Source organism: Aplysia californica, unplaced genomic scaffold (assembly GCF_000002075.1).
Source record: "Aplysia californica isolate F4 #8 unplaced genomic scaffold, AplCal3.0 scaffold00205, whole genome shotgun sequence".
Taxonomy (NCBI): domain Eukaryota; kingdom Metazoa; phylum Mollusca; class Gastropoda; order Aplysiida; family Aplysiidae; genus Aplysia; species Aplysia californica.
The window spans coordinates 371,114-397,286 of NW_004797475.1; the positions used below are offsets into that span (position 1 = coordinate 371,114).

At 40.5% G+C, this 26,173-nt stretch overlaps 2 protein-coding genes across 2 annotated transcripts in view; one reads left to right on the top strand and one right to left on the bottom strand.

Moving 5' to 3' along the window:
• The window catches only part of LOC101855494, a 10,903-nt gene extending 3,131 nt beyond the window's left edge, over nucleotides 1–7,772 (top strand). The window contains exons 2-5 of the mRNA XM_005099192.3: nucleotides 2,068–2,211; nucleotides 3,298–4,908; nucleotides 6,108–6,284; nucleotides 7,070–7,772. Coding sequence (XP_005099249.1) covers nucleotides 2,068–2,211; nucleotides 3,298–4,908; nucleotides 6,108–6,284; nucleotides 7,070–7,326 — 2,189 coding nt within the window. The 3' untranslated portion in view covers nucleotides 7,327–7,772. The remainder of the gene's footprint in view (nucleotides 1–2,067; nucleotides 2,212–3,297; nucleotides 4,909–6,107; nucleotides 6,285–7,069) is intronic.
• Nucleotides 7,773–15,751: 7,979 nt separating this feature from the next.
• Nucleotides 15,752–26,173, bottom strand: part of LOC101855727 (exportin-5) — a 40,628-nt gene continuing 30,206 nt past the window's right edge. Inside the window, exons 24-32 of the mRNA XM_005099193.3 lie at nucleotides 25,513–25,610; nucleotides 24,922–24,968; nucleotides 24,512–24,606; nucleotides 22,795–22,943; nucleotides 21,749–21,853; nucleotides 20,444–20,584; nucleotides 19,543–19,611; nucleotides 18,626–18,712; nucleotides 15,752–17,292 (exon numbers count right to left, since the gene is read on the bottom strand). Coding sequence (XP_005099250.1) covers nucleotides 17,134–17,292; nucleotides 18,626–18,712; nucleotides 19,543–19,611; nucleotides 20,444–20,584; nucleotides 21,749–21,853; nucleotides 22,795–22,943; nucleotides 24,512–24,606; nucleotides 24,922–24,968; nucleotides 25,513–25,610 — 950 coding nt within the window. The 3' untranslated portion in view covers nucleotides 15,752–17,133. The remainder of the gene's footprint in view (nucleotides 17,293–18,625; nucleotides 18,713–19,542; nucleotides 19,612–20,443; nucleotides 20,585–21,748; nucleotides 21,854–22,794; nucleotides 22,944–24,511; nucleotides 24,607–24,921; nucleotides 24,969–25,512; nucleotides 25,611–26,173) is intronic.

Here is a 26,173-nt window from a genome sequence, read left to right on the forward strand (position 1 = left end):
GATGGAAAATTTAACCAGAATGTAAAAACAAATCTTTAACCCCCATCCCCCACCCCATTCGGAACTTACCTGACCTAGTATGCACACCCAGGGTCTTCACTCTCAGTGGAGCCACATGTGAGTCACCATGGCGTCATGCACGTACGAAACAGACTTTAAACGTATTTTAAGAATTATGGGATGGAAACGTTCCTTTATCTTATTTTTTAAAAAGTGACCATGCGCCGGTCATATCCTTCTCCTCGTTTTAAAATTGATGTCGTAATACGGTGGAATCAGGCTCTCGTCAATTTCGGGGCATATGGAGCTATTGGCATTGTCTTCATGCAGCGTATTCATTTGTCTTGATTTTGATGAAAAAAAAAATACCCGAATATATATTGAATAGAAATCGAGATATTTGCGATTGTAGGGGGTTGGGGTCGCTTCGTGCCAGAAGTACAATTAGTTGAATTAGCGAGAAAATGGTCGCCAACGTTTGGTAAAATCAAAAACTTGACTGTCTTTGGAAACTGCTTATTTACTTTTTTGTAATTTTCTCAACGTTTATTAGTAAAATCAGCTTAGAAATCAGCTTTTAAATAGACACAAATGGTGTTAGTTTTATAAGAAAATCATTTTAAAATTTCCAACGGGCGGGAACACGTCGATTTCTTCGATTTCATTATTTTGACGAGGGCCCCTGGTTTTACCCCGTTGCCTCACAATTGAATCAAGAAAAATATATTGTAATTTCCTTGCCTAAAACTACAAGAACTGGCGTTATGAAAATTTTAAAGTTAAACCCATTAAGTGTGAAGTGTCTTGACAGGGTTATTTTGTCTGCATTGTTGTTCATATATGTAATTCTGAATTTTAGTAGAGTGTTAGTGGTATTGGCTCCCTGAGCACCGTTTCCCAACTCCCCACATGCTTTTGAACGATGCATTACCTAACCAATCTCGACCTACTCAATTAGGCCGTGGTCCCACCTTGGATAATATAGGCCACCAACAAGCGTTTTCCACGCATCTCGACCTTGCGCCAGTTTCTGAGGGTGTTCCTACAACCCCACAACCTCCTTGTATCCTCTTCCACCTCAAGACGCCCCGTGTTTGGTAGACCTCTCTTACTCTTCCCCTGCGGATTTCAAGTTAGGGCTTGCCTTGTGATGTTGACTTTTGGCTTTCGGAGCGTCTAGCCGAGCTATCTCCACCGCCTTTAGAGGATTATTTCTTTCATAGGTCGCTGGCGTGATGTGTTTTTTGCTAGATGTCTTGATTGTAATGGTGTCTGGCCACTGTTTTCGAAGATTCCTTCTAGGGGGCTCTCGTGGCCAAGAGGTTAAAGGTTTCGCCTCTCATTCAATAGGTCCCGGGTTCGAATCCGAATAGTGACGGAAATTTTTTATCTCTAAAATGTTTTACTTTCACCTCCTTTCCTGCTGTCAAGCAATGTTCTATCGTCTGCTTTCGTCTCCTCTTTCTGGCCCCACCCCCTCACCCCCTTTGCCCCCTCAGCTGGGCTCCTGACTCTTTCTGCAGCCTTTCTACTGCTACTCATTGGCTCACTGCTATATTTCAGCTACACCTCTGATCGTATAGTAGGAAAGATCTACACCTAGCCTTCTCGGACGAGGGAAAAAAATCTCGGAAGTCCAGTGTGCAAGTTGAGCACGTTAAAGATCCTTTGGTGGTCCAAAATCGATAAGAGTAGGCTTCGGGCAAAATTCCAAATTTTCTACCAATTTAAAATCTTTAATGTGTCTCGTGCGCTCTCTCTCTCTCTCTCTCTCTCTCTCTCTCTTTCTCTCTCTCTCTCTCTCTCTCTCTCTTCCTCTCTCTCTGTGTGTGTGTGTGTGTGTGTGTGTGTGTGTGTGTGTGTGTGTGTGTGTGTGTATGTGTTTGTCTCTCTTTTGCCCCCACCTCCACTATCTATTCCTCTTAACTTGTTCCATGTTCAATTCACCCCCCCCCCTTTTCCAATAAAACAGTAAACCAAGTGATGTTGACTCTTCCTTTCTGGGTTTTTCATTAAATTTTTAAAAAAAACCCATTATATAAATATATATATTGTCTCCTTCTTTAGGTACCGTGTCGGCCGAGCTTGTGCGTCGGTTTGGCTTCCGCTCTGTGTCCATGCTTGGCGGTGTTCTCAGCTGTGTGGCCTTTGTGGCCAGTGTCTTCAGTCCCAACATCATCGTGTTTATTCTTACTTATGGACTCATGGCTGGTGAGACTTGTGTTGAATGTTGTTGTTGTTGTTGTTGATGATGATGATGTTTTTTGTTGTTGCTGTTGCTGTTGTTGTTGTTGCTGTTGTTGTTGTTGTTGTTGCTGTTTTTGTCGTGTTGTTCATAATGATGATAATGATGATGATGATGACGACGTCAGCGACTACTACGATGACGATGATGGTGATGTGCCTTTTTTTTTGGTTTTCTTTATTCGGTCAAGTGTTGCATTGGCAGAAAGTGAGAAAAGGGGATAGACAGACAGACATACATTCAGACAGACAGACATTCAGACAGACAAGACAGACAGACAGAGAGACAGAGATAAGCAGACACAGACAGACAGACGGACAGACCGACAGACAAACTGACAGACAGACACAGAAAGTGTCTTTCTCAAGGACACAACGTCCGGTCGAGCTGCATGAACTTAGCTTCCAACCTCCGACCCCACAACTTCACGGTTACAGGTTCGGTAGCCAAATCACTGGTCTACCGACGCCCAAGAATGTAAGACCTATCAGTACCAGTGGCGCCGTTTGACAGCCTACAGTTCGCTTGATATCTCAGATTTCGCCTTATTCTTACAAATGGACACTATAGCGTTCTTTAAACGCTCCCTCACCCATTCTCTCCCCCCCCCCCATTCTGTATAGGTTAAGGTGGGTGGTCAGTGGGGTATGTCCTTCACCTAGACACTATAATATGTCCATTGCTCAAAAACAGGGTGCTGCACAATGGTGCCCACAAATTTTCTATGCTTGTGATATTGCGTATTATTCATGTATTTACGCATTAAGGTGTGTATTTGTGTACGGCATTGTAGCACACATTTCACAAGGGCCTCGAAAAGTGGACTCTATTTCTGTATTTATCTTTTTTATTCCCGTATTTATTTATTTATTTATTTATTTATTTATTTATTTATTTATTTATTTATTTATTTATTTATTTATTTATTTATTTATTCATTTATTTATTCATCCCTTCGTTCATTCAGCCCTGGAGCACGGGATATAAAGTATACAGTTTGGATATTATAGGGAGACACGTAAGGGTCTTAATTCTTTCCCATTAATCATCAGGTTGCTCTTGTGGCCTGGTGTTCGTGCCCTCCATTGTGATCGTCAACGGCTACTTCCACGAGAAAAGAGGCTTGGCCAACGGCATCATCACTTCCGGCTCCGGGGCGGGTCTGCTGTGCCTTGCACCGTTCATCAACTTCCTGCTGGAGCGCTATCACCTCGAGGGCACCGTTCTCATTCTTGCTGGGATCCTGCTCAACATGTGTGTCTTCTCCAGTCTCTACCGACCGCCCAGCCTGGGGACTTCTCACAAGACGGGGGAACAGGGCGGACGGAAAGATGGATGCTGGAGTGAGCAAAGAGAGTTGCAGAGTCATTCAAAAGAGGGCAGCAATCGGTGGTTTGGGGATGAGGGTGTGGAGTCGTGGGAAACGGATTTTGCCGATATTTGCGAAATCAGCTTGACTGCCTCGAATGAAAGTTTACCGTACGCTCAAAGTAAAACTTCGGTGGATGGTTCAAAATACGACGACCGACCTGCTCAAGAAAGCAGCATCCACGAAAAGAAACCAAAATCTGCCTTACAGTATCTCCAATATCGCCTTTTTGCCAAATCGAGGTCTGATCATGCAAGTCTTTTCCCACATCTCCAATTTGGAAGCCAAAAGAAACTGGAAAGAACAGGGAAGGGCACAGAAAGGGTGCAGTGGAAAAGTGCCCATCAACTGCAGGGTGACGATCATCTACAGCCGTCGTCCAACCCACAAGTCTCTGATCGTCTGCACCGTTCTGCTCATAATCTGCCGACGTGGACAACGGATAAAGAGCACGACAGCGCTCCCAGAGGAAAACAGCAGTATTTGCTGTCCACAAATCACGGAACGAGCGAGCACAGCCACCACCATTCTCATCGTCCTCATTCACAGAGTCATCTCCTCCCCCCTGACCACGGCAGCAACCTGTATCTTGCTGGCAGTATTTCCACCCTGAAAAGCTTACACAACAAACATTTGCACAGTCTTCACGCCTCCCAGTCGAGTGCCTTACACGTGGACCATCATCATCACAGCTCTTCCAGGATTCCCAAAGACAACTGCGACGATGAACAACCTTCAGATTTGCTAGTTTTGGGGAACTCCACAACTGAGAATTCTTTACATCTTCCTCCAAAGCTCAAAACGTCTCATAATTATATTCATAATACTCATTCCCCTTTTCAAAGTGTTTCTAATGTATCTGCGAAAGACCACTCAATCGGGGCTCTGCCAAATGGTAAACCAAATGAAAGTGTGTTGCAAGAGCACCTGCTGAACAATTCAGACAAACACGCTCCTCAAAACAAAAGTCAACAGATCATGCCTCCGATACTTATTCTTTCTCCAACAGGACACCAAGGGTCAAACTCTTACCTTAATATACCCTCGTATCACAAAAGTACTGAAAATGTTGACATTATCGAAACATGTCCAGCTTTTCCCGACGTAGACGAGTCCCTCCCGTTCTCAGGATACACAACGAGACAACTGCTGAGTATGCCCGCCTTTCACATTTTCTGTTTTGGTGCTTCGCTCATCCAGTTTGGATACCCAATTGCTGGGACGTTTTTGGCGGATTATGCCTACCAGTACGGACTGAGTTCATCTCATACAGCTATCCTTATGGTCTTGCTTGGTAGGTATTGAATAGTCTCGTATTGATAACTTTTAAATGGTACTCTGGATACTTTTAAAGTGTGCTTTCATTAATAATATGCACAAACAAAGGGGAATACATTAATTATTCTGTTTCTTTCTTGCTTTAACCCTTTCGGCGCGACGTGTTTTACATTTCTTGGTATGTCAAGATGTGAAAAAGTGCGATTCCATGGCTTATGAGGTACGCCAGCATAGTGTGGTTAAGATTAATGAACCTACCAACTTACTCTTTGTTGATAGTTAATGTTGTGAACAGATTGCTCAAACGACCAAGTTGTGTCACGGTCTGTTGAAAAAATAATGTTACAGCCTTCGATAATTTAAAAGGAAGATTTAAGCGTCTTTAATTTGTGGCCCTTTTTTAAAGTTCTTACTCGTATGTATACCCTTTTCTCAGTGCGGTATTATTGGTTATGTGTGTACCTCTTAATACGGTCCAACTAGGATAATATTGCACTTTCGTAATTCAGCAAATACAGTTAAATTAAACTTTAGATTTCACAAAGGCTGAGACGTATTCAGTTTCTAATGATGATTTGCTTTGTCTTTTTTTTTCAAACTGTTTAAATGTGGGTGTTTTATGCCCCTATCTACACCATTTAGAAGGCGGGTTTCGACCCTGCATGTCAAGAATAACCCGGTCTGAGAAGGATTCAACGTCACAGGAGATAGACCGCTGTACTCGATAAAAGTTCTCCCCACACGGGAATCGAACTCAGGTTTTCTACATGCATTGGTGTGCGCTTGACCGGTACACCACTGACGCCGATGCTTTGCTTTGGACCCCCCCCCCCCCCTCTTTACTATAGGCTTCTGGTATTAATACTATAGTTATTTGATAGATTCACTCTTTCTTTAGATTGACACAGTGTACTGATAAATGCCACAATAGTCGGCTAATTTGTTTGGTAAAGGTCTACTTCAGCCCTCAAACCTCCCCCCCCCCAAATCCTCATTTTAAAATTAAGTTAAACTCATCCTTCGTGTTTTGAAATCAGGGCTACCCCTCTGTTGGTCTGACAGAGAATGGAGACCTCGGACATTTCAAGTAGGTCAACAGTACTCCGAATAGAAGGCTGAAGTAGACCTATTTACGGTTTTGCCTAAACTCTTTTATTTCCCAAGAGGTTTTTTTTTCTGGCTAGCGCATGTGGAATCTTTTTATTTATCTGGCAGGTTCCTCCAACATCTTTGGCCGCCTGCTGGCAGGAAGTCTGGCCAATCTCGGGCTGGACCCGCTCCGTTTGAACAACATGTCCCTTGTTCTGGGCGGTCTGGCCTGCCTTCTCTCGCCACTCTACACTCAGTTCTGGTCACTCTGTGTGCTCGCGTCGCTCTTCGGATTTTTCCTAGGTCGGTCTAAATGTAATGATTATGTAACTGTTTAACGGGCCCGTAGATTCTGAGTGCAATGTAACTTTTAAACAGACCTAAAGATAGCCTAAAATTTAGATTATTTAGGTGGAGGGTTACTTCAACTCTGCTGCCTGACAGTGGCAACCCGCTCTGAGTGGGATGTAACACTTCAGTAGTCAGACGAAGATACTTGATAAATATTCTAAACGTTCGGGAATCGTACTCATGCCTCTGTGCGCAATGGCGAAAAGCCTGTTCATAACACCACAAACGCTGTTAATCAGTCTAAGATTTCTATTTTAAAAATAGTACAATTGCATTGTGTGTTCAATGGTAATCAGTTTTGAAGAACGACAAAAGTTCTGTTATGAATTTTGTTTTTAAGCAGGTATGGCATTATTGTTGAGACCACGAATAAACAAGGATGGAAACAGGGATAGGGGTTCAGGTTAAAAGAACAAAACAATGTAAATGCGCAGTTTCCAAGAATATTCAAGCTTTGGAAGTCACCAAACATTGCTGCCATTTTCTAGCTAATTTTACCTCTGACTTCAGGCGACCCCCACCTCCTGCAATCGAAAACTTAAGACTTCTATTCAGAATGCATCAGTAATTCTTTTTTTAAAGCAAGAGAAATTAACAAGCTTTAAGATTATACCAAATAACTCTATATGCCTAAAAATCGACGAGCGCCTGATTCCACCGGACGGCACAGACTTTTTACAGTTGGGTGCTCATATTACATTGTTTTTAAATTCCTCATGCTTCTCCTTTTTCTCCAGGATTTTTCCCACCTCTTCAGCCCCTCATCCTAGTGGAGTATTTCGGTCTGGACTCGTTGGTGTCTGCCTTCGGTTTCCTCACGACCATCAAGGGTCTAGCCAATATTGTGGGGGCTCCTATTGCGGGCCGGATCTACGACGCCTCGGGAAACTACGCCTACTCCTTCGTCTTCGCTGGCGCCTGCTTTCTCACATCCGCCTTAGTTCATTGGTTGATGACACTGGCGAGGCCGCAACTGAGCATACGTGACAGATGATTTCTTGCAAAGTAACTTAATACCGTTGTTGTTGTTGTTGTTGTTGCTGTTGTTGTTGTTGTTGATGATGCTGCTGCTGCTGTTGTTGTTGTTTATGAATAAACTGTCTTATTTTTTTAGGGAATTTAACAAACCCCTCGATTGTTAGAGGCCTTGTTATAATAAAAAAAGGATGATAGGCGCATTATGGATGCAACAAAAATTAAACACAGAGACAGATGTGTCAAAAGGAGGATGTTACCATGGAATTGTTCACTACCCTTGCTTCAAAGAAGAAATCACCCCAAGATTACAAGGGTCCCGGCTTTGAGGGGAAATCGCAGAAAAAACAACTTTCTGGGGAATCCGTCTTATAGCCTAATGGTGTTGTTTTTACGTAATGGTGATTTTTGAGTTTTTGGGAGGTTGAATGTGTTTACTGATAGGTTCCCCCCCCCCCTTTCTCCCCCTCTGTCTGTCTGTCTGTCTGTCTCTCTCTCTCTCTTCCCTTCTCCCCCCCCTTTCTCCCCTTCTTGCCTGTCTGTCTGTCTGTCTGTCAAACGATTTCTCAGCTTTAAAAGACCGCAATTGTGTCCGTGTGCTATTTTTACTAAGCCTACGCTTTCAGAGTTTCTGTGATTTATGCTTCCAGACCCCCCAAAAAAAGTACTCTACTCGTTATCCTTCCCTCGTGTTGTTTTCGCTTGACTGCTGAGAATCGGAGTGGTAATAACTCGTGAATGAGCTGAACTTACATCCTACGTAAAGAGACTTCCGAGTACAGAAACGGGTAAAAGTAAATTTGAGCCCCCCCCCCCTTTTTTTTGGGGGGAGGGGGGGCTGATTTGATGTAGGGGGTACATTCAGGATTCACCAGGTGACGAAAAAAAACTTTACCTGCGGAGACACCCATAACAACTGTTAAAATAGAGATAAAAACCCAACATTTCACGGACGTACTTGGTCACCATCCGGAATTATTGAGACAAAGTTCAGGCACATGCTCCATGTGACGTCTGTTTCAGGCAGCACACGCTCTGAGGTGCTTGACAAAATTTTCTCTCACATTTTCTATTTGCTCCAGGGGGGGGGGGGTGGCTCTAACATTGGTGGTAACAGTAACAGTGTCTCTCAGCTGCTTTGGGGGGGGGGGGTGAAAGTTACTGTCACATATTCTGTCCTTTAGGTACCCCCCAAAGGTGGAAATCTAAGGGGTTGAGATCGGGACTTTGAGAAGCTCAGGGGTTCACTGTGCCGCGACTGATAAGTATCTCGTCAAAGTGGTCCCTCAACCACTGAAGGACAGTTCTAGCAGTGTGTGAGGCATCACCATCTTGATGAAATACCGTTCTGCTCTCACTTACGTTCCGACCAACCTACTCAGAGCTCCCCAAAACCTGGTCAACATCTTGAGGTAACGGTCGGAGGTGACCGTCAGCCTGTCTCCATCCCCGTCCATGAAGAAATATGGGCCAATGATGACCTGGCGGCTCTTGGGAACCCAGGCAGTGACTTTCTAGTGGTGGAGAAGTGGTGGAGAGATCGTTCGTACACTTTGCCAGGCTTTTCAGAGGCTCAGACAGGTAAAAGTGTGCCTGATCACTAAACCAGGTTCTGCCCAGCAATGTCTAGTCCTCTTCAATCTTCTGAAACAACCACCTCTACGCTCTCACTCTGTCTGCTGCACTGGCGTCGCTGAGCCTTTGATGTACCTGGATTTTGTTACGGTTGAAAATACAGATTATACCTCAACATGCACCGGACAGATTCTGTAGCAAAAGATAATTCTATACTATACCGACGAACTGACTTTTTAGGGTTCTTCGCTCACAGACGCCATAACCACTGCCACATCCTCAGGAGTGCGCTCTGGCATCGGTCTCCCAATGTTGGCAACCCTAGTTTTTAAACTCTTGTTACTACTTTCAACAGAGCCATGTGACTTGAAGTCAGCCACCCACTAAAGTATTGTTACTTTACTTGGTATTTTCTTACGGTGTTTGGTTTCAATTCCAAACCGTTTACATAAGAGATAGCGTGTCCGCATAGGGGACTTTGTTTCGATATATGTTCCAACCATAAAAATACGTTGTTCAACAGTGAACTGTTAATTCATCTTCGGAGTAGCCAAGGCTGCTTTCAACATTCAGTTGCTTTTGTTATGTTTTTCTCTTTCCGGATGGTTCCGCTTGTTTCCTGTCAATTTTAGTGTGAATTGTGCACTTTGGTCCAGATTTATAGGCTTTCCCGCGTGTAAAGGTTGTTTTTTTTGGTCAGTAGGTACACTTTCTATACGGGCGACATTATGGGCGACGCGACGTCACGAGCGAAAGACACGTTTTTTTTTTAATCCCTCAAAAATGTTTCCAAAGCGGGGAGTCAAATAAACTTTAATAAGATAAATGTTGCAGAAAGCTTACATGGGACGTAAGTTCAGTTCATTTCAGCCATTATAAAAACTTGGGGTTGTTATCGATTTGTCTTGACAAACAATGCCTTTCTACTAATTCCGATGCAACGTGATGAACTGTTTGATATCCCCGTCTTTCTTTACTGTACAACAAAGTGAAGTATCTGTCAAAACTGAATTGATTTCTGAGAAATGCCATACATCTATAGTTTTATCTTTTTTGTGACGAATATATTATGTTGCATCAACATGAAAGATACACATGTTACACCGGCGATTTTAAGTTGCTTATATTGTAATTTTCAGTGCTGGGAATTAATGCTAAAAGCCATTTTTCTGTAACATTATTGCTGCCTATGATATGTGTGTGTGTGTGTGTGTGTGTGTGCGTGTTTGTGTGTGTGTGCGTGTGTGTGTGTGTGTGTAGATTTATAGGCAGGTCGCTTGACCTTGTGTGACTTTGTAAGCATTACTTTTGTGTTTTGTGTTTTGCTTTTTTGTATAATATATATATATATATATATATATATATATATATATATATGTGTGTGTGTGTGTGTGTGTGTGTGTGTGTGTGTGTGTGTGTGTGTGTGTGTGTGTGTGTGTGTGTGTGTGTGTGTGTGTACTGGTATTTAAGTCGTGTTAAGTAATTATTTACCCCTATCTCGTCTGGCGTACTCTACCCTTCACTTCAACTGTTTTGTCTGTACCTTATTGAAAATGCATTCAATCTGTGAGTCCGATTCTACTTGTTTTTAAAATGATTCTCGGTGTGTTGCGTCCTTACCGACACTGCACTACTATTAATTTAGATCATTAACCCTGCCTGTACGCCTGAGGCCATTTTGTACCCCATGGGTTGTATTCTTAACATTTTAGAATACGTCAAGTACGAAGATCTCTGAAACTTTCAGTATTTCTTTAAAAAAATCTTTTTGACAGACTGCTATGCAAAGCGTACGGATCGGATTAACGAGTGAATTTCCTCTTTGGAAAGTGGTGGCACAGAGTTCCCCACGTCGTATGGATACGATAGTAAAACACGACATACGGATAGGGTTAAGGAGGTGGGCTGCTTCGACCCTGCACACCAAAGTCAACCCAGGCTGATTTGAGCGGTTGGGGGGGGGGGGGGGAGGGTACAGACAGCTTCCCAGCCGAAAGAGGGTGATGTTGGATAATGGTTTATAAAACACTTCTGCAAATGAGAATCGAATTTTAGTCGTTTTCTAGCATTGGACGTAGAGCCTAGCCATTAGCCATTACACAACAAACGCCTGTACGCCATGCTTGCCTCCCATAATGAGTTTCTTCTGTGAAGACGAATGATATCATTGAATGAGGAGTTTATGTTAAACGGAAACATAATAATATCATTATATTACTTGTACTTAGCTTAATACAAGCTTTTAAAATGTAATATATATAAATAATATATATTATTATATATAATATATGTGAGTGTGTGTGTGTGTGTGTGTGTGTGTGTGTGTGTGTGAGTGTGTATGTGTGCTATTTTCCCAATCTTGCTTCTATTAAACTGTAAGTTTGCGATCTCTATGTTTGCCCCCCACACCCCAATAAACTGAGCAGTATTTTGGTTTCAAATGACGTTTTCATTTTACTAACCGCTTTTCGGGCGTTGCGTTGTTGCCATAAAAAAAATGTGTTTCGGTGACTATAATAATATGCAGACTTCCAAGATTAACGAAACGATACTGCGGAGTCACTTTATCCCAGGTGGCTCTCAGAGAGCGCAACGATGTGTGTTTTAACGCAGCATCTATTCGGAGACGGCTCCGACGGAAATAGACCAATCAAAATGCTTTGTGCTCTAGACCAAGTAAAAAAATCTGAGGGGTTACGGGGGGGGGGGGGGGGGGGTGTCCCTGTTTTAAACCCATAATTTGATATTTTGTTAAGTTTGAAATTTTCTTTGAAAATAATTGATTTGCAATTGTTTTAGTGGCTATATTATTTGTGACCTGCAGCAAATAATACGCAGTTTGACCCCCAAAGCAGTGCATCAGTGTGCGGGAGTGAGTCTCCGGATAGTTCTTGGGTGCTCGCCGGAGACGTCTCCGAATATCTTCCGCCGTGTTTTAACTCTTTAAAGACGTAGTGAACTCATAACATGTGTTTGACAACGTGGTGAAATCAGGTGCTCGTCAAAATAATGAAATCGAAGACACCAATATGTTTCCGTTCGTTGGGAAGTTTTTATCGATTTCTTCTTCTTCTTACTATTATGATCATTGTAAGTATTATTATTATTATTATTATTATTGTTATTATTATTATCATCATCATTATTATTATTATTATTACTATTATTATTATATTATTGTCTTTTTTTATTTGAATTTATTTTTCTGGCTCAACACCTTAACGCTAACGTCCATTAAATTTTGCTACAACTTGATCGATTCTTCCAAAACCAAACATAGACCAATTTTAAGTTTTTGTCCTTATCGGATCCATTATGAAATCAGTCAGTCAGATGGCTGCTATACTTTGAAGGATCAGATGTTTTGTTTGCGCCCGGAATGCGATAGGGCCTAAAGGTTTTCTAGTTCAAATTCGATCCTTAAAGCGGAGCTCAATTTGATATAGTGAGCACTGGCCAGCGCTAAGCACGACCCCACCCGACCCGATCCAATCCGATCAGACATTTGACCTCATATGTGTTTCCGTTCTAAGATGTAAACTGTAAACTGCTGTAACAGCTCCGCATTGTCAAATCAAATTTCATAATCGCGCTATAAAAAGTGTTCCATCTATGTTACGGCTGTTGCTACGGAGTTGAAATCTCATTCTATATGTATGTATAGTATTTATATATTTTAAAAAATTACAATATTAATATACTATAGTACTAAGAATTGTAGGCCCTATTTACATTTAAAGTAATATGTTTTTCTAACAATGAGCCCTGCTGCTCTAAAGAAATACTTTCTTTTAGCTTTGCTTCAAGCGTGTGTGTATAATATGAATACATATAATTATATAAAGACATGTATATAATATTTCACGAATACTGTACCTCAGGGGCCTTCCAAAATTATTCAAAGCATTTTTTGTTAGTGATACGTCCTTCTTTGTTGCCATGCTTTGCCGCAAAAATACATGTATCTATACCGCGCTCTGAAAGATGTCGTGTTCAACGCTGTTTCTTCTTTGTCCAAATTATGATACATGTCCTGTTGATAAAAAAGAGATAGGTTCTCTCTCTCTCTCTCTCTGTGTGTGTGTGTGTGTGTGTGTTTGTATTTGCATGTGTGTCTGTGTTAGTGTAAGAGCTTTTCAGTGTGACGGAAAGCCCTTTGAATGCCAAAACGTAAAACCCAAATACTGCCTCTGTAATTATCGGTTCCCCAAAAAGATCGGTTCGACAATTATCAAAGTCCGTGGAAACTTGTCCATTTTTCAATCACAAGAAGAATATAAAGTTATGCTGAACGCCATTAAAAACGCAACACTTTGTTCGCAGAGTCTGTACACGTTTGTATCAAATGAAGATCCATGTAGATTAAAAGAAGCGTGTTCTGAAGTTTATTCATTTTCCAACAAATATGAACCATTTGGAAAGCATACTTCGATTTCGATACATTGTCTTCCTCCTTTCGGAGTACGCCCTTTAGACAAAATTGCCGAATGAGGCCAGGAGTGCAGTGCTGTACTGCACCAAGGACACTCCAATATTGTAAATGCGCTTCTTGCTAGGTTTAGGTGGCATCAGAGTACGCCATATGATAGCTCAAGCAAAGAAGGGCAAGAAAGATCATCCACTGCACAAAGCACTTCATGAGAACAAGAGAGGCAGAATCAAAAGAGGAAAGTCTTGGATGGCGGAAGCAGAGGATTCCCTAAAAAAAGTCTGTGTACCTGAAAATCTACCACTTGGCGAAGAATGGGAAAAGGTGGCAGGAGAATACAGGGGCCTCACCGAGGTCAAAATAGCATGGGCAGAGACAGAAGAAATGTTAACGAGATTGTTGACAAAAATTCAAAAGCAGGGCATCCAGTAATTTATACAGATGGCTCAGTGAAAAGAGATAGCCAGCGAAGTGGATGGGAATTTGTTGCATTCGACAACAATAAAATCATAACAGTGCATCTGGATCCTGCAGCAGGGCTACACCAAGCATATGAAAGAAAATTGAAGCCATCACGACAGCACTTGAGTGGATGACCTAAGATCGCCCCCACACAAACCATGCTGTTCTCATCTCAGATTTCATCTGTACCCTCAGAAAGATCGAAAAAGGTTTCCTGAGACCGGAATGAATTCAATTGATAGAAGCAACGCCAATAAAATAAGATCGCTCACATGGATTTTCTGCCTTGGTCATGAAATGAAAAAGCCGATAGACTGGCTGGTGAGCCAGCACCCCCCCTCCCCCCAGTAGACAGCACGTTTCAACCAGACGAGGTCGAGATCCTGAAATGTTTCTCTCGCCACCTGATTGAAGAGGAAGATAAGGAAGCAGAAGCCAGTACTGCTGTGGAGACGATGGTGGATTTGGGAGTACAGAAAGGAAGCGGAAAATATGGCACCCTTGCAGGAAAGAAAGAACAGAAGAACGTTCAACCAGATATGCACTGGCAGAGGCAGAGAGAGAGAGACGGAGAGAGAGAGAGAGAGAGAGAAAGAGAGAAAGAGAGAGACAGTGACAGCGAGAGAGACAGAGACAGAGAAATAGTGACAGAGAGAGAGACAGAAACAGAGAAATGCCCACGCCCTTAAGGGCAAGAACACGGAGTGCCAGAAGCCGCAGGCTAGGCGGGGCTAATCGACCAAATTCGTTCACCCGACATGTGCAGAAATCGACAGAGATCGGGCGACTAGCCTGACGCTAACCACCCGAGATCGCGGGCGAGTAGCCACTCCGTTGATACAAACAGTATAAATGTTTGTGGAAAACAAAAATCAAATGACTATTGCAATCGAATCCTAAGAGGCAAGAGGCTGCGCACTGCTATTGCACGCTTTGGAGCCCTCCTGAGCACCGTGGGTTTAGACGGAGACTACAGTACAGTAACTAAGTAAGTGTACTTACACGCTCGTTCAGTGATTCATTGTAAATGGATTATTGTACCTCATTACGCCATTTAAATAATTTAAGAGGCCGGCTGCTTCAATTCTGCCCGTCAAGGCAAACTCTGGCTGGTCGGGATACAACATCTCTGCACACAGATGGAAATACACTGTTCTCTCTCTATTTTTAAACCACTATTTGGGGAATTGAACTTGCATACGTTCAGTCTCTGGATTTGCCTGATAGAATACAGAATCCTTCAGAAAGGCACTTGATGAAAAGTGTAGTCAGTTTGTGATCAAAAGTTACATCAGTTTGTCCAAGTGCAAAAGGATACTTTCGCAAGAGATGAACTCGATGAGTGTGCTAGAAATACTGGTATTTATCTCTGTGGCTGCTTCAGTTCAGACATTTAGAGTTAACATTTCACTAAAGCTTAGAAGACTAAGACTTGCCTTTCTGTAAACACATCAATATGTATTATTACATTGATCCCTCTACCCTGTCTCAGAGGGAACCTATTCTAAGGTAACTAGAACAGAAAGTAAAAGAAAAGAACTCAAATCCCAGTCTCTGATGATTCAGTGCTTCCAATACACAACACAGAACAGTTATCAAAATTCTCTGCAGGGGGAGGGGGGGTCTGGCAGCAGCAAAGGGGCAAGTACAGAATTTTCAGAAAGTACAGATTTCCGTAAAAATGTTCAGTATAGTTTTAGTAGAAGATTTATGGCGCTCGCAAGTGCAAAAGTTCATATGAGCGCCAGAAGATTAGAGGTGATACAAGAGGGTAACAAACATAAAAAAGAAGAAGGAAAGATAAGAATGATATAGGAAAGAAGATGCAAACCACACCAGAGCACCCGCCAACCACCTACGTAAAAATGTGGAAGATTGGAAGCACTGATGATGAATAATGCATTCCCAGTCAATTCAAACATGATCATGAACTTAATGGGAAGACAAGAAAATAAAAAACAAGTCTAACACTACCAAAGTTTGCATTGGACGAAGACATTTATGGACTTTTGAGAGGGCTGAATATCATTCCAACCAGGACATACATCTTACAAGTAACACACAAACAATATCAAGACAAGATCCTCATGGTAATGCTATCAATCCATTGTTCATTTGATTACTTCTTTCTATTTCTATGTTTAATGTTAAAAAAACAGCAGCCACCATTAGCACAACCTCTGAGCTTTCACTTGCAACACAATTTGATTGCATCAAAGTGTAATTAAGGTACACTACTAGAAATACTAGTAGATAATCAACTTTAATGAAATACAAATGTACTATTCTGTAAAATATTTGTCAACCGCACTATAAAAAAACTCTCGGCTCTTTTGATTTCTAACATCATTCACAATACAACAGCCATCATTTGAAGTACTTGAATGAGTCTATGACAATAAATATTTACAGTACAGAATTCACAATGTTTTGAAATAGTCTCTTTTAACTTTTAAGGAACTAAAGTAAAAATATCTGAGCAACCTAAGAAATGCCACTGACCTTGGCACACACAACACAATCATCCTGTGAAAGAAAACTAAAAACTTGTCACAAAACTAGTGCTTCAACAACAGAAGCCAGATGTTACAAACAAGCCTCAAACTGTGTTAAAGCAACCAGGTGATAATGCTTGTCAATCCTGAAACAGTCCCATACTGTGCGGGTACTTCAGGACAATCAGTTGGCATTATATCACATAAAAGAAAGCACCATTGTTCGAATAACGTTCTCTACCATACCCGACAACCACTTAAAACACAAAACCATGTGTAAGTAAATGATGAACAGAACTGAGAAATTGCTTGAAGCTGAAAGTGATTTTATGGTTTATCAAGCTGTAAAGCTCTTCATCATGCCTAACTCTTCCACTCTTGTTCATAAAACACAAATATAAAAGAAAACAAAAGTAAAGATAGGGTTTAGTTTGAAATTAAATGACACGAGATTCTACTCTTTACCATCCTCCATGAAAAACATTTACATTTATCCATATCTCTGGTCGGACCAGTCACATCGAGATATTTACCAGCAACTGTACAAGACACATTAAAAAAAACCCTGGGATTCATAAATCCAGGCAATATGCATCCGTTTCCCTGATATTTTTGGAGTGGTTAAAAAAGATTGTGCAAATGGAGTGAAAAATCAACAAAAGTGGTTGAACACATTCCTGTCATAAATTAAAATTCCTAGAAGCATTCAGAGAGCACAAGTCTTCACAATTATCTTCCACACAACTGTGTCCAAAGATCACGAAGGAGATACTCAGTGAGCAGACAAAGCAAAAAATCGTGGCTTTTACACTACTTTTGCTCCTCAAAAAAAAATTAAAAAATATCTGTATGGACTTGAGAATCATTAATCGAAGACCTTGGATGGGGAAAAGAGTTCACACAGTCCCATATCATCTTTCTCCACCTCATCCAGTGATTCCTGCTTCGGACGCCGAGACTCCAAGAACAAACGTGGCAAATTCGAATACTGAGCAGCACGTCTGAACTGTTGGCCAATGTTTTTCTGAGGAAATCAAAAAAAAAAAGAAAAAAAAAGGAAGATAAGTGAAAGAAAACAGCAAAGAAGATAAACAAGACAATCGGAGGACTGACTTCTTAACACAACAGACCAAAAGTTAACTCACTCAATCCTAGGCCTACACTTCGCGGTTGTCAGCTCTCCCTACAGATTTTTACCACTTTTTGAAAAATTGGAAGAAAAAAACCCTAAATTTTAACACATCCTATCCAAATTTTGTACATGTTTTATTCAAACCTTTATTTGAGTGATTAAAAAATTTGAAGGCAAAATATGTCATAGTTTTGATGCAATACTCGTGGAAAAAGGTCTATATACAAAGTCAAAAAGCAAACAAAAAGTGAAGAAAGGAAGTGCGTTCAAATTTCGCACCCCCTCACATGGTTCACGAATATAGCTTTCTTTGTTCCAAATTTGGGCTTGCACTTCTGGTCATAGTCTGTTTCAAACGAAAAATGGATACTCTTCCATTTAGGCTATAGTCTTTTATATTATTTCTTTTATAGAGGGTTTTACAACGTTTGCAACTGCATAAGGTCATATGAGCGCCAGGGGGTGGGTGTCAACAGAGAAGTCTTTACAGGGAATCAGACTTACTCTGCTCACCTCTCTAGTTTCAACAGCACAAGGTCTACTTCGACTATCAAGGCACCCCGGAAATAGCAGGTCACAAGAGAGTGACAAACATACAAAAGAGGTAGAGGAAAATGACAATAGTAATAATCAGGAAAGAAAAAGCAGCAGTTCCCTGTTGTAGATCAGACATAGTTATGAGCGTGACATGAGTCAGCCCATTTACTATTTTACTATACTTGAACGAGAAATGTCACATGGCCTAAAGACACTACAGTCAGGGGCACTGCCCCGGGGGGTAGGCTATAGTCTGCTTCGCACAAAAGTAGTGTTTTCGGTTAAGAGAGTGAAATTTTCCATACAGATCTGTCGGCGCTTGGGTTGGAGCATTGCGCGCACATACTGATAATATCGGCAGTAGGGGTGGGAGATTTCATGTAATCATGTAACAACAATTCAGCGAGTTTCCATTCCCCGGACAGAGATATATGCTTTCATATGAGAGAAAGAGAGAGTGCATTGATTTTTTATTGTACATAGGCAAGATATTTAAGATATTGATTTGTCAGTGTCACCAGAATATGGAAAAAAAATGAAAATCCTCAAGTAATATTAGTATGTAGAGGAATCTAAACAACTCCAGTTCGAGAAGGATTCTTTCATAAAATGAACACGACATTTCCAGGACAACTTGGAGATAAACTACTTGTGACTTGCAACCAAAATGAGCTTTTCAACAACGTACCCCGACTATGTTAGCCACAATCTTCTTGAAGATTTCCTTTTTCTTTCTGTCATTTCCAGGCTTTGGCAGGATTTTCTCATCCAGTTCCTGAAGATGCAAAACAAAAACCACAATGTCATTCCCCTTGAGGTACAGTATACAACATGTCAGTGTGACAACAGCGGCACGCGAAGAACAGAATAACGATGACGTGATACCACAGGGATTTTGTGCAAATACCCGACAATTTGTTATCTTGCATTCACAAACAAAACAACAGTCATTAGACATAACTATATCCCTACTTTAAAGTAGTCTCTATACGTTTCACTATTCATTATCACCCCAGTAGACCTTAAAATACTCTATAATATTCTCTGTTTTCTGAGAAGATTTGGTAAAGTAACAGAAAAGAAGGAGGCGCAGATCACACGAGAGTGCCCATCCATTGACTGCACAGTGTGTGTGAGAGAGATAGAAGAGAGAGTGAGATAGAAAGAGGGAGAGAGCGAGAGAGAGGGAGAGAGAGAGAGATTGATAATTAAAAGAGAAGTCAGGCAACCCTAGAACAGCCCCTTTCAGTTATCGCTTTATCACTCAAGTACAAAAGAGTATAAAAAAAAATGTCATAAAACAGTTGAAAGCTCTTTACCTCTGACAATACCTATTTTGTGTTTTTTAGTTTAGTTTTAGTAAAAGTTTTATGGGACTCGCAAAACAGTAAAGTGATACCAGGGTTGAGAAATCAGTTCAGTATTTGATATTCAAGAAAGTGAGTGGACTAACATATTTTGCTGACAAGCACTCAGCTGTACAATAGCTCAAAAGAGCTCTACAATTCCTCTTACAATTCAAGACGTGTTCTAACTACAGATACATATATTGAATGTTGAGGAGGTGAACATGTTCTCATTCATAACACAATACGCGCAACCTACATAAATAAGCTTTGAATCCACTCCAGGAATCTGTTGCAGCACTGCAGTCATAACAGGAAAGTCTTTTCTCTGTAACAAACAAAACAAAACAAAATTTTAAAAAGTAAGGTTTGATAAAACATTCACTCCCAGTTTTGATATGACACATTTCAGAGGAAAAAGTAAATCAAAAATCAAATGCAATTGAAACCATATGGCCCAAAACAAATCTGCTTATGTCAGAAGAAATAGATCTGCAACCAAAAATCTGTGTTCTTATGGGCTGTGTTCTCATTAATATTTGCAAATTTGGTCTTGAAAATTCATAATTTTTCTTAAGCATCAGCAAGTTCACGAAGAGCAATACTAGAGAATATATGTAAGGCAGTGTGGTGAAATCAGGCGCTTGTCAAAATAATGAAACTGAAGAAACTGGCATTTTTCTGCAGGTTTAGGAATTTTTATGGAATCTTTATTTTTTGGCTCAACACCGTTCATGTCCATTAAAGAACACATTACTGTGTGGATAGCACTGAAAAACTTTGATTAAAGGCACAAAAAGTGTAAATTTTCTGTTTCCACAAACTCTCAAGCCAAGAAAATAACAAAACTTTGGCGGCCATCTTCAACAAATTCTACCTCTGAAACCAGGCAACCCCTACCTCCTTCAATCGCAAATATCTTGACTTGTATTCAAGATATCTGGATATTTTTTTCATGGAAAGCAAGACAAATGAACAATCTTTAAGACGACAACAATAACTTCACATGACCAAAACTTGAAAAGTGCCTGATTCCACCACGTCGTGACACATATGTATTATCCGATACGGAAACAGACATCAGTACTCCTCAAAAATACATCAAATACATTTTTTACACACTGGTGGGCAGTTATGTAAATCAATTACGCAGTTCTCACCAGAGTCTCGTAGAAGGTCATGGCGAGGTGCAGCAAAGTGGAATAGCAGGCGTCGTGCTGACCATGGAGCTGGAGTCCTGACAGGACCGACATGAAGCAGTGCTGGGCTGCCTCGGGCGAGATCTCCTTCTGGTTCACAAGCTGTTGTGAAACGACAAAGAAACATTGTTTTAGTTTAGTTTTAGTAGAGGTTTTACGGCGCTCGCAACTGCATAAGGTCATATGAGCGCCAGAAGATTAGATGTGTTACAAGAGAGAGTAACAAACATAAAAAAAAAGAAAGGGAAATAAGGACGACAGATGTTTGATAGGAAAAAAGAAGCAAACCACACCAGAGCACCCGCCAACCACCCACAGAGACGTTGTTATCTCGAACAGTTGCTGAGTTTTAGTTTTCACACAGGAAATTGCAGTTTTGTTTTACTACCGTAAGAGTTTTATGGCACTTGTACAAAAATCAGGCCATATAACTTATAAGTGCTGGAGATTAGTAGCGACTAGAAAGTAACATACATAGAATAGATGGAAGAAGAGATAAAGACAATGTTTGAAAGGAAAGAAGGAGCAAACCACACCACAGCACCCTCCAACCACCCACTCACTGGGAGTTTAGTGAAGTCTTGTCTTATCAAGAGTTTTACAGCACTTGCAATACCATTAGGTCAAATGAGTATCTAAATATGGATGTGTTACAAAAGAAGGAAGGAAAGATAAAGAAGATAGATGTTTGATACAAAAGATGGAGCAAACCAAGAACTCTTAAAAGATGCATTGTGGTTATTGAAGGAGTTATGATGTTGTTTATATAGAGCCAACACGATATCTGTCCCATTTTGCCACAATCTACTTGGGGTCCGAGTTTGAGGGAAGAAAAATAATAATAATAATAATAATAATAAATAGCATTTGTATAGCGCATATCCCCGCTCAACAGCAGGCTCTCTGCGCTTTACACTATATTAAAAGCACATCCACTCCATAAATATCATTTAGGAGTGAACACAACAGCTGCTACATTTTGCCAGGATCAAACTGGAGCAATAGCGGGAAAGAATAAGAGGGACAGAAGCAGAATACATAACTAACATCCAGCTAGGGATAGTGAGGACGGACTTGGAATGCAGATGAAAAAAAACCCCATGATGGTAACATTTATTCATGTTCATAAACTTGGCACTTGCTCATATGATTGTAAACACTTGTGAGCGCTGTAAAACTCTTACTATAACAAAAAAAACTTGGCACATCCATTCTTTAGCCTATTGGGTATTATAAAACTGGCTGAGGACATAGATATGTATTTACCTGTCGACAAACGGGCCAGAGCATGAGGGAACACTTGTGGCATACGTTGGTGTCAGCCCACGAGAAGCCCGTCAGAATGCACATGATGACGGACGGGTACAGATCCTGCCCTCACAATCACAGACACAAAAACTCATTAATGATATACATGGTTTAATTTACAAAGACTTGTTAGTTAGGTTTCAATTGCAATTATTATTTGCATAAAAAATACAGACAACCAAAAAAAAAAAAAAAAGAAACTGATTATTCTTTAAAAAGAAGTTTTCAGATTTCAGCTTGTTGCAACAGGTATGATGAGGTAAGCAACTTTACAGACAGAAAATGTTAATTAAATAAACCCACAGCAACACAAAGAAAGAAACAAAAAGGAAATTGAGAAACTGTAAATTCTCCAAGCCCAAGGCTCTTACTCACTCTTCAGAAGGCAAAACAAATAAATTACAAAAAAACGGACATTATTTGCAATGCTACTACTAATGGCAAGTACTATCTGTGCCACATGAAAGCACTACAAAGAGCATGTTAGTAAGGGGAAAAAACAACAAGCCTGTAACTGTTTGGCATCATCATTGTAGAGAAATGTCTGTCCCTCACATATGCAAACACAAACACACACACAAATGTGTAAGCACACATAATAATGAAGCACCCCACATTTTCTAAATTCATAACATTCTCAAATTTCCTAAATCCAGAAAATTTTCAAATGGTCAATACATAGCAGTTTCAAAATGTCAAAATCCATAACAATTTCAAATTTCCTAAATCCATTGCATTTCAATATTTTCTAAATCCAAAACACTTTTTTTTAAAAAGGTGAACAACTGAAACAAGTGCCCTCACCTGCAGTCCCAAGACCACAGATCTTTGAAGGATGTCTTCAAATATTCCTAAATACATTTCAATTTTTTAAAACCCGTAACATTTTCAAATCTCTTAAATCAATAACAATTTCAAATTTCCTAAATCCATAGCATTTTCATTATATTCCTAAATCCATAACATTTTGAAAAAATAAGAACAACTGAAACAAGTGCCCTCACCTGCAGTCCCATGACCACAGTTCCCAGATCGCTCAGATCTTTGAAGGAGGTGGTAGTGTTGGCCCCACCCTTGTTGGGCAGATCCCCATCATCCATGGGCATTTCTTCCTTAACCTCAGAGGACACATTCTTACCAAACAGAACTAAGTCTGGGAAAACAAGTGAATAAAAGACAATTTTGAAATGGAGATTTTTTTTTTAAGAAAGGGAAGTGTTTGGGAGGAAGAGAAAGAGAGAGAGAGAGAGAGAGAGAGAGAGAAAGAGAGAGAGAGAGAGAGAGAGAGAGAGAGAGAGAGAGAGAGAGAGAGAGAGAGAGAGAGAGAGAGAGAGAGAGAGATGGTGCCCCCGCCAGCTGCTGCCGAGGGAGGTCAGTCTACCAACCGACAAAGATGACAGCTGCAGAACGCGCCGATCCACTTGGAACACCAGGACCTCAACAACCACACGTCTGCTGAGACATTTCAGTGACCCAAGTTCAGCCCTTTTTAAGGACCCACGAGCAAGTGTTGAGTTCCTGCGTGCTGTCGGCGCCGACCACTTTTGACGCCACAGCACCAGGAGAGAGAGAAAGAGAGACAGAGACAGAGAGAGAGAGAGAGAGAGAGAGAGAGAGAGAGAGAGAGAGAAAGAGAGAGAGAAAGAGAGATATAGGTACAGAGAGAGGGGAGAGAGAGAAAGAGGGGAGAGTCAGAGAGAGAGAGAGGAGAGAGAGAGAGGTGAGCAGATAATAACTCCGTCGTCTTTCTCCACACGTCAAAATCAATAAGAAATGCATGAGATCGGAGTGTAAGACAGGTTCACAAGGGCCATCCCGAGGTGTAAAATCACTCCAAAAAACAATTATTCAGCCTGATCTTATTCTTGTTAAGGTAGCCAGACTACATTCCCAAGGCAGATCACAATCTCAAGGGACTCAGAAGCTTAACAAGGTAGACTCTTGCTTTTTCAAAAATAAAATACAGTAAAAATTGACAAATCACTGTCGAGAAGAAAAGTACCACCTGAGACAGATGGGCGTTTTACACAGTGTCATTATAAAGGCGCAATATGGGGGGGGGGGGGGATGGGAAGTAGCTGTTGTTACGGGTGATTAACTTATACAAGAGGCTGTTACAGGCCTGCCAACTTTTGAAAATGCAAAATGGGAAAAATCAGCACGTCGCGCTGCGTACCGGGTCAAATTCCTGTCCACTTATCCGCCAACACATATCTCATAAATAATAAAGCTCTCCGTATTTATGGCCAATGAGGCAACACTGAGTCTGGATCGAGTAAACATAGTGTGCAAATTCGGTTGCCAGGTCTACTTGAGCATTATACGTAGCCGAACTGTCAAACAGTAAAGGACGCACAGCCAATCTGGATATTTTAGTAACACACGAGTTACAGTATCGTCGATTTAATTTATCATTTCCACCCAAATAATTGTAATAATATTATAATATAGCGTTGCTCCAAAATCAGGAAATCAAGACTGTTATCGGGAAGTCGGGAGCAGGGCATCTGATTTGGGAAATCCCGACAAAATCGGAAAGGTTGGCAGGCCTGCTGTTAGAATAAGTAGTTTGACTGTAAGTGCAGTCTGACATAAATACAAGGAGAGTGAAAGCTATGATCAAAACAGTAACATAGACACTACCATTAGCTTGTTTCTCACAATAAATATATCTTTTCTATATGCAATATTGATGTGAGAGAAAAAAGAAGCAGCACTCACTTAAGAAATCGAGATACTCTCTGGTGAGATGCCGTACCAAATGATCCTCCAAAACTTCCTGGGTATCAATGTCTTCCTCTTCATCATTTTCAGCCCTGATAAAAACAAAAACAAAAGACACATAAAACACTTGCGGAACAAATAGGGAAGAAACTCCTCAAGCACTGAAATTCTTCCTCTATGAAATAACCTATCAATAACACTTTATCGTATTTTTAAAAAGCAAAGGACAAAATTGTTTTTAAAAACTCTTTTTTAGTTCACAAAGAATCCTGATCTACTTTGTCAAAAATATGTACCACGTGTTTACACACAGTGGAATAAAAATGAGTTTCTCTTTAGAAAAATGAAAATGAACAGACCAGAGATATCTAAATTTTCCAATAAAGAACAATCAGTACTAAACTCACCTTTCTTCTGCCCTTTTGTTGAGCACTTGCCATCGACCCATCAATCTCTGAAAGGGAAAGCAAAAGTGACAATAACAACAAGACCTTGGATAAAAAAGATGATGACAATAACAATTACGATAATCATGATCATACTAAAACCAAAAATAAAATAATAAAATTTCCTGGAAAGTTATACTAAAGGCGTTGTTAACAAACATGAAAAAGAAAAAAAATGTAATATATCATATTCCCCCAAAATGAATAAAATAAAAAATGTTTAAAACTCAGAACATAATCTCTCCACGGTATAAAATTTATACTCTAGAACAACAAAATATTAGGTAGAGTCCTGAGCTTGTCATTAACAAAATGGAAAGCTTCCTCAGGCCTTCAGTTTCCTTCCACGATGATAAAGGTTGTTTTTTTTTTAAATCAACCGAAAGTTCCAAGTATTAGTATAATTCTAAACTTAAATCAAAAGTTGAACAAGACTGAGAGCAAGTTAGAGTCACATATGGAGACTTACTAAGAAGGTAACAGTGAAACAAAAAGTATGTAAACCCTTGAGGAAACAAAATTACAGACAGCAACCATGAGTGGGGGTCTCACCTGATAGGTCTCTGGACACAAAATTCTCAGTATGGGAACAGCAACATCGTGATGATGTTCTTTTGGACAATGCTGTATGAAGAGCTTTAGAAAGTTCCCTTGAGATTGTGGTTAAGGGTCAAGAACATGAAATATAATTTTTGAAAAATTTGCACCAAATAAAGAAAATACCAAAAACCTTTCGCCAAATAGTGCATATGCATCCCAAAATATCCTTAACCGCTTCGTGACAGCTCCCGTACAATATATGCCTTGAAATGCACCATGTGGGATTCTATGTAGCCTACTACAATAGCTGTGAACAGACTTTTACACCAGAAAACTAATGAAAGATTCTAAATCTGCGCCAACCAGAACCTACAAAATTTTTATGGCTAGAGGTAAAAGGGTAAGTTAAAATCAAACAACAAGCCCTGAAATATTGGGGAAAAAAAACCCAACTCTTCCTATGCTGTTCGCACAGCGCTGCCAGTCTATATATGTGAGGCATCATGGTGAAATCAGGCGCTTGTCAAAATAAAAAAATCCAAGAAATCGCCATTTTTCGGTCAGTTTTGACAATTTTTTCTAATTTTAGGGGTTTTTTTTGGCTCAACACCTTTTATGTTCGTACAGCACTTTTATGTGTGGATTTTATGGAAAAACATTGATTAAAGGCACG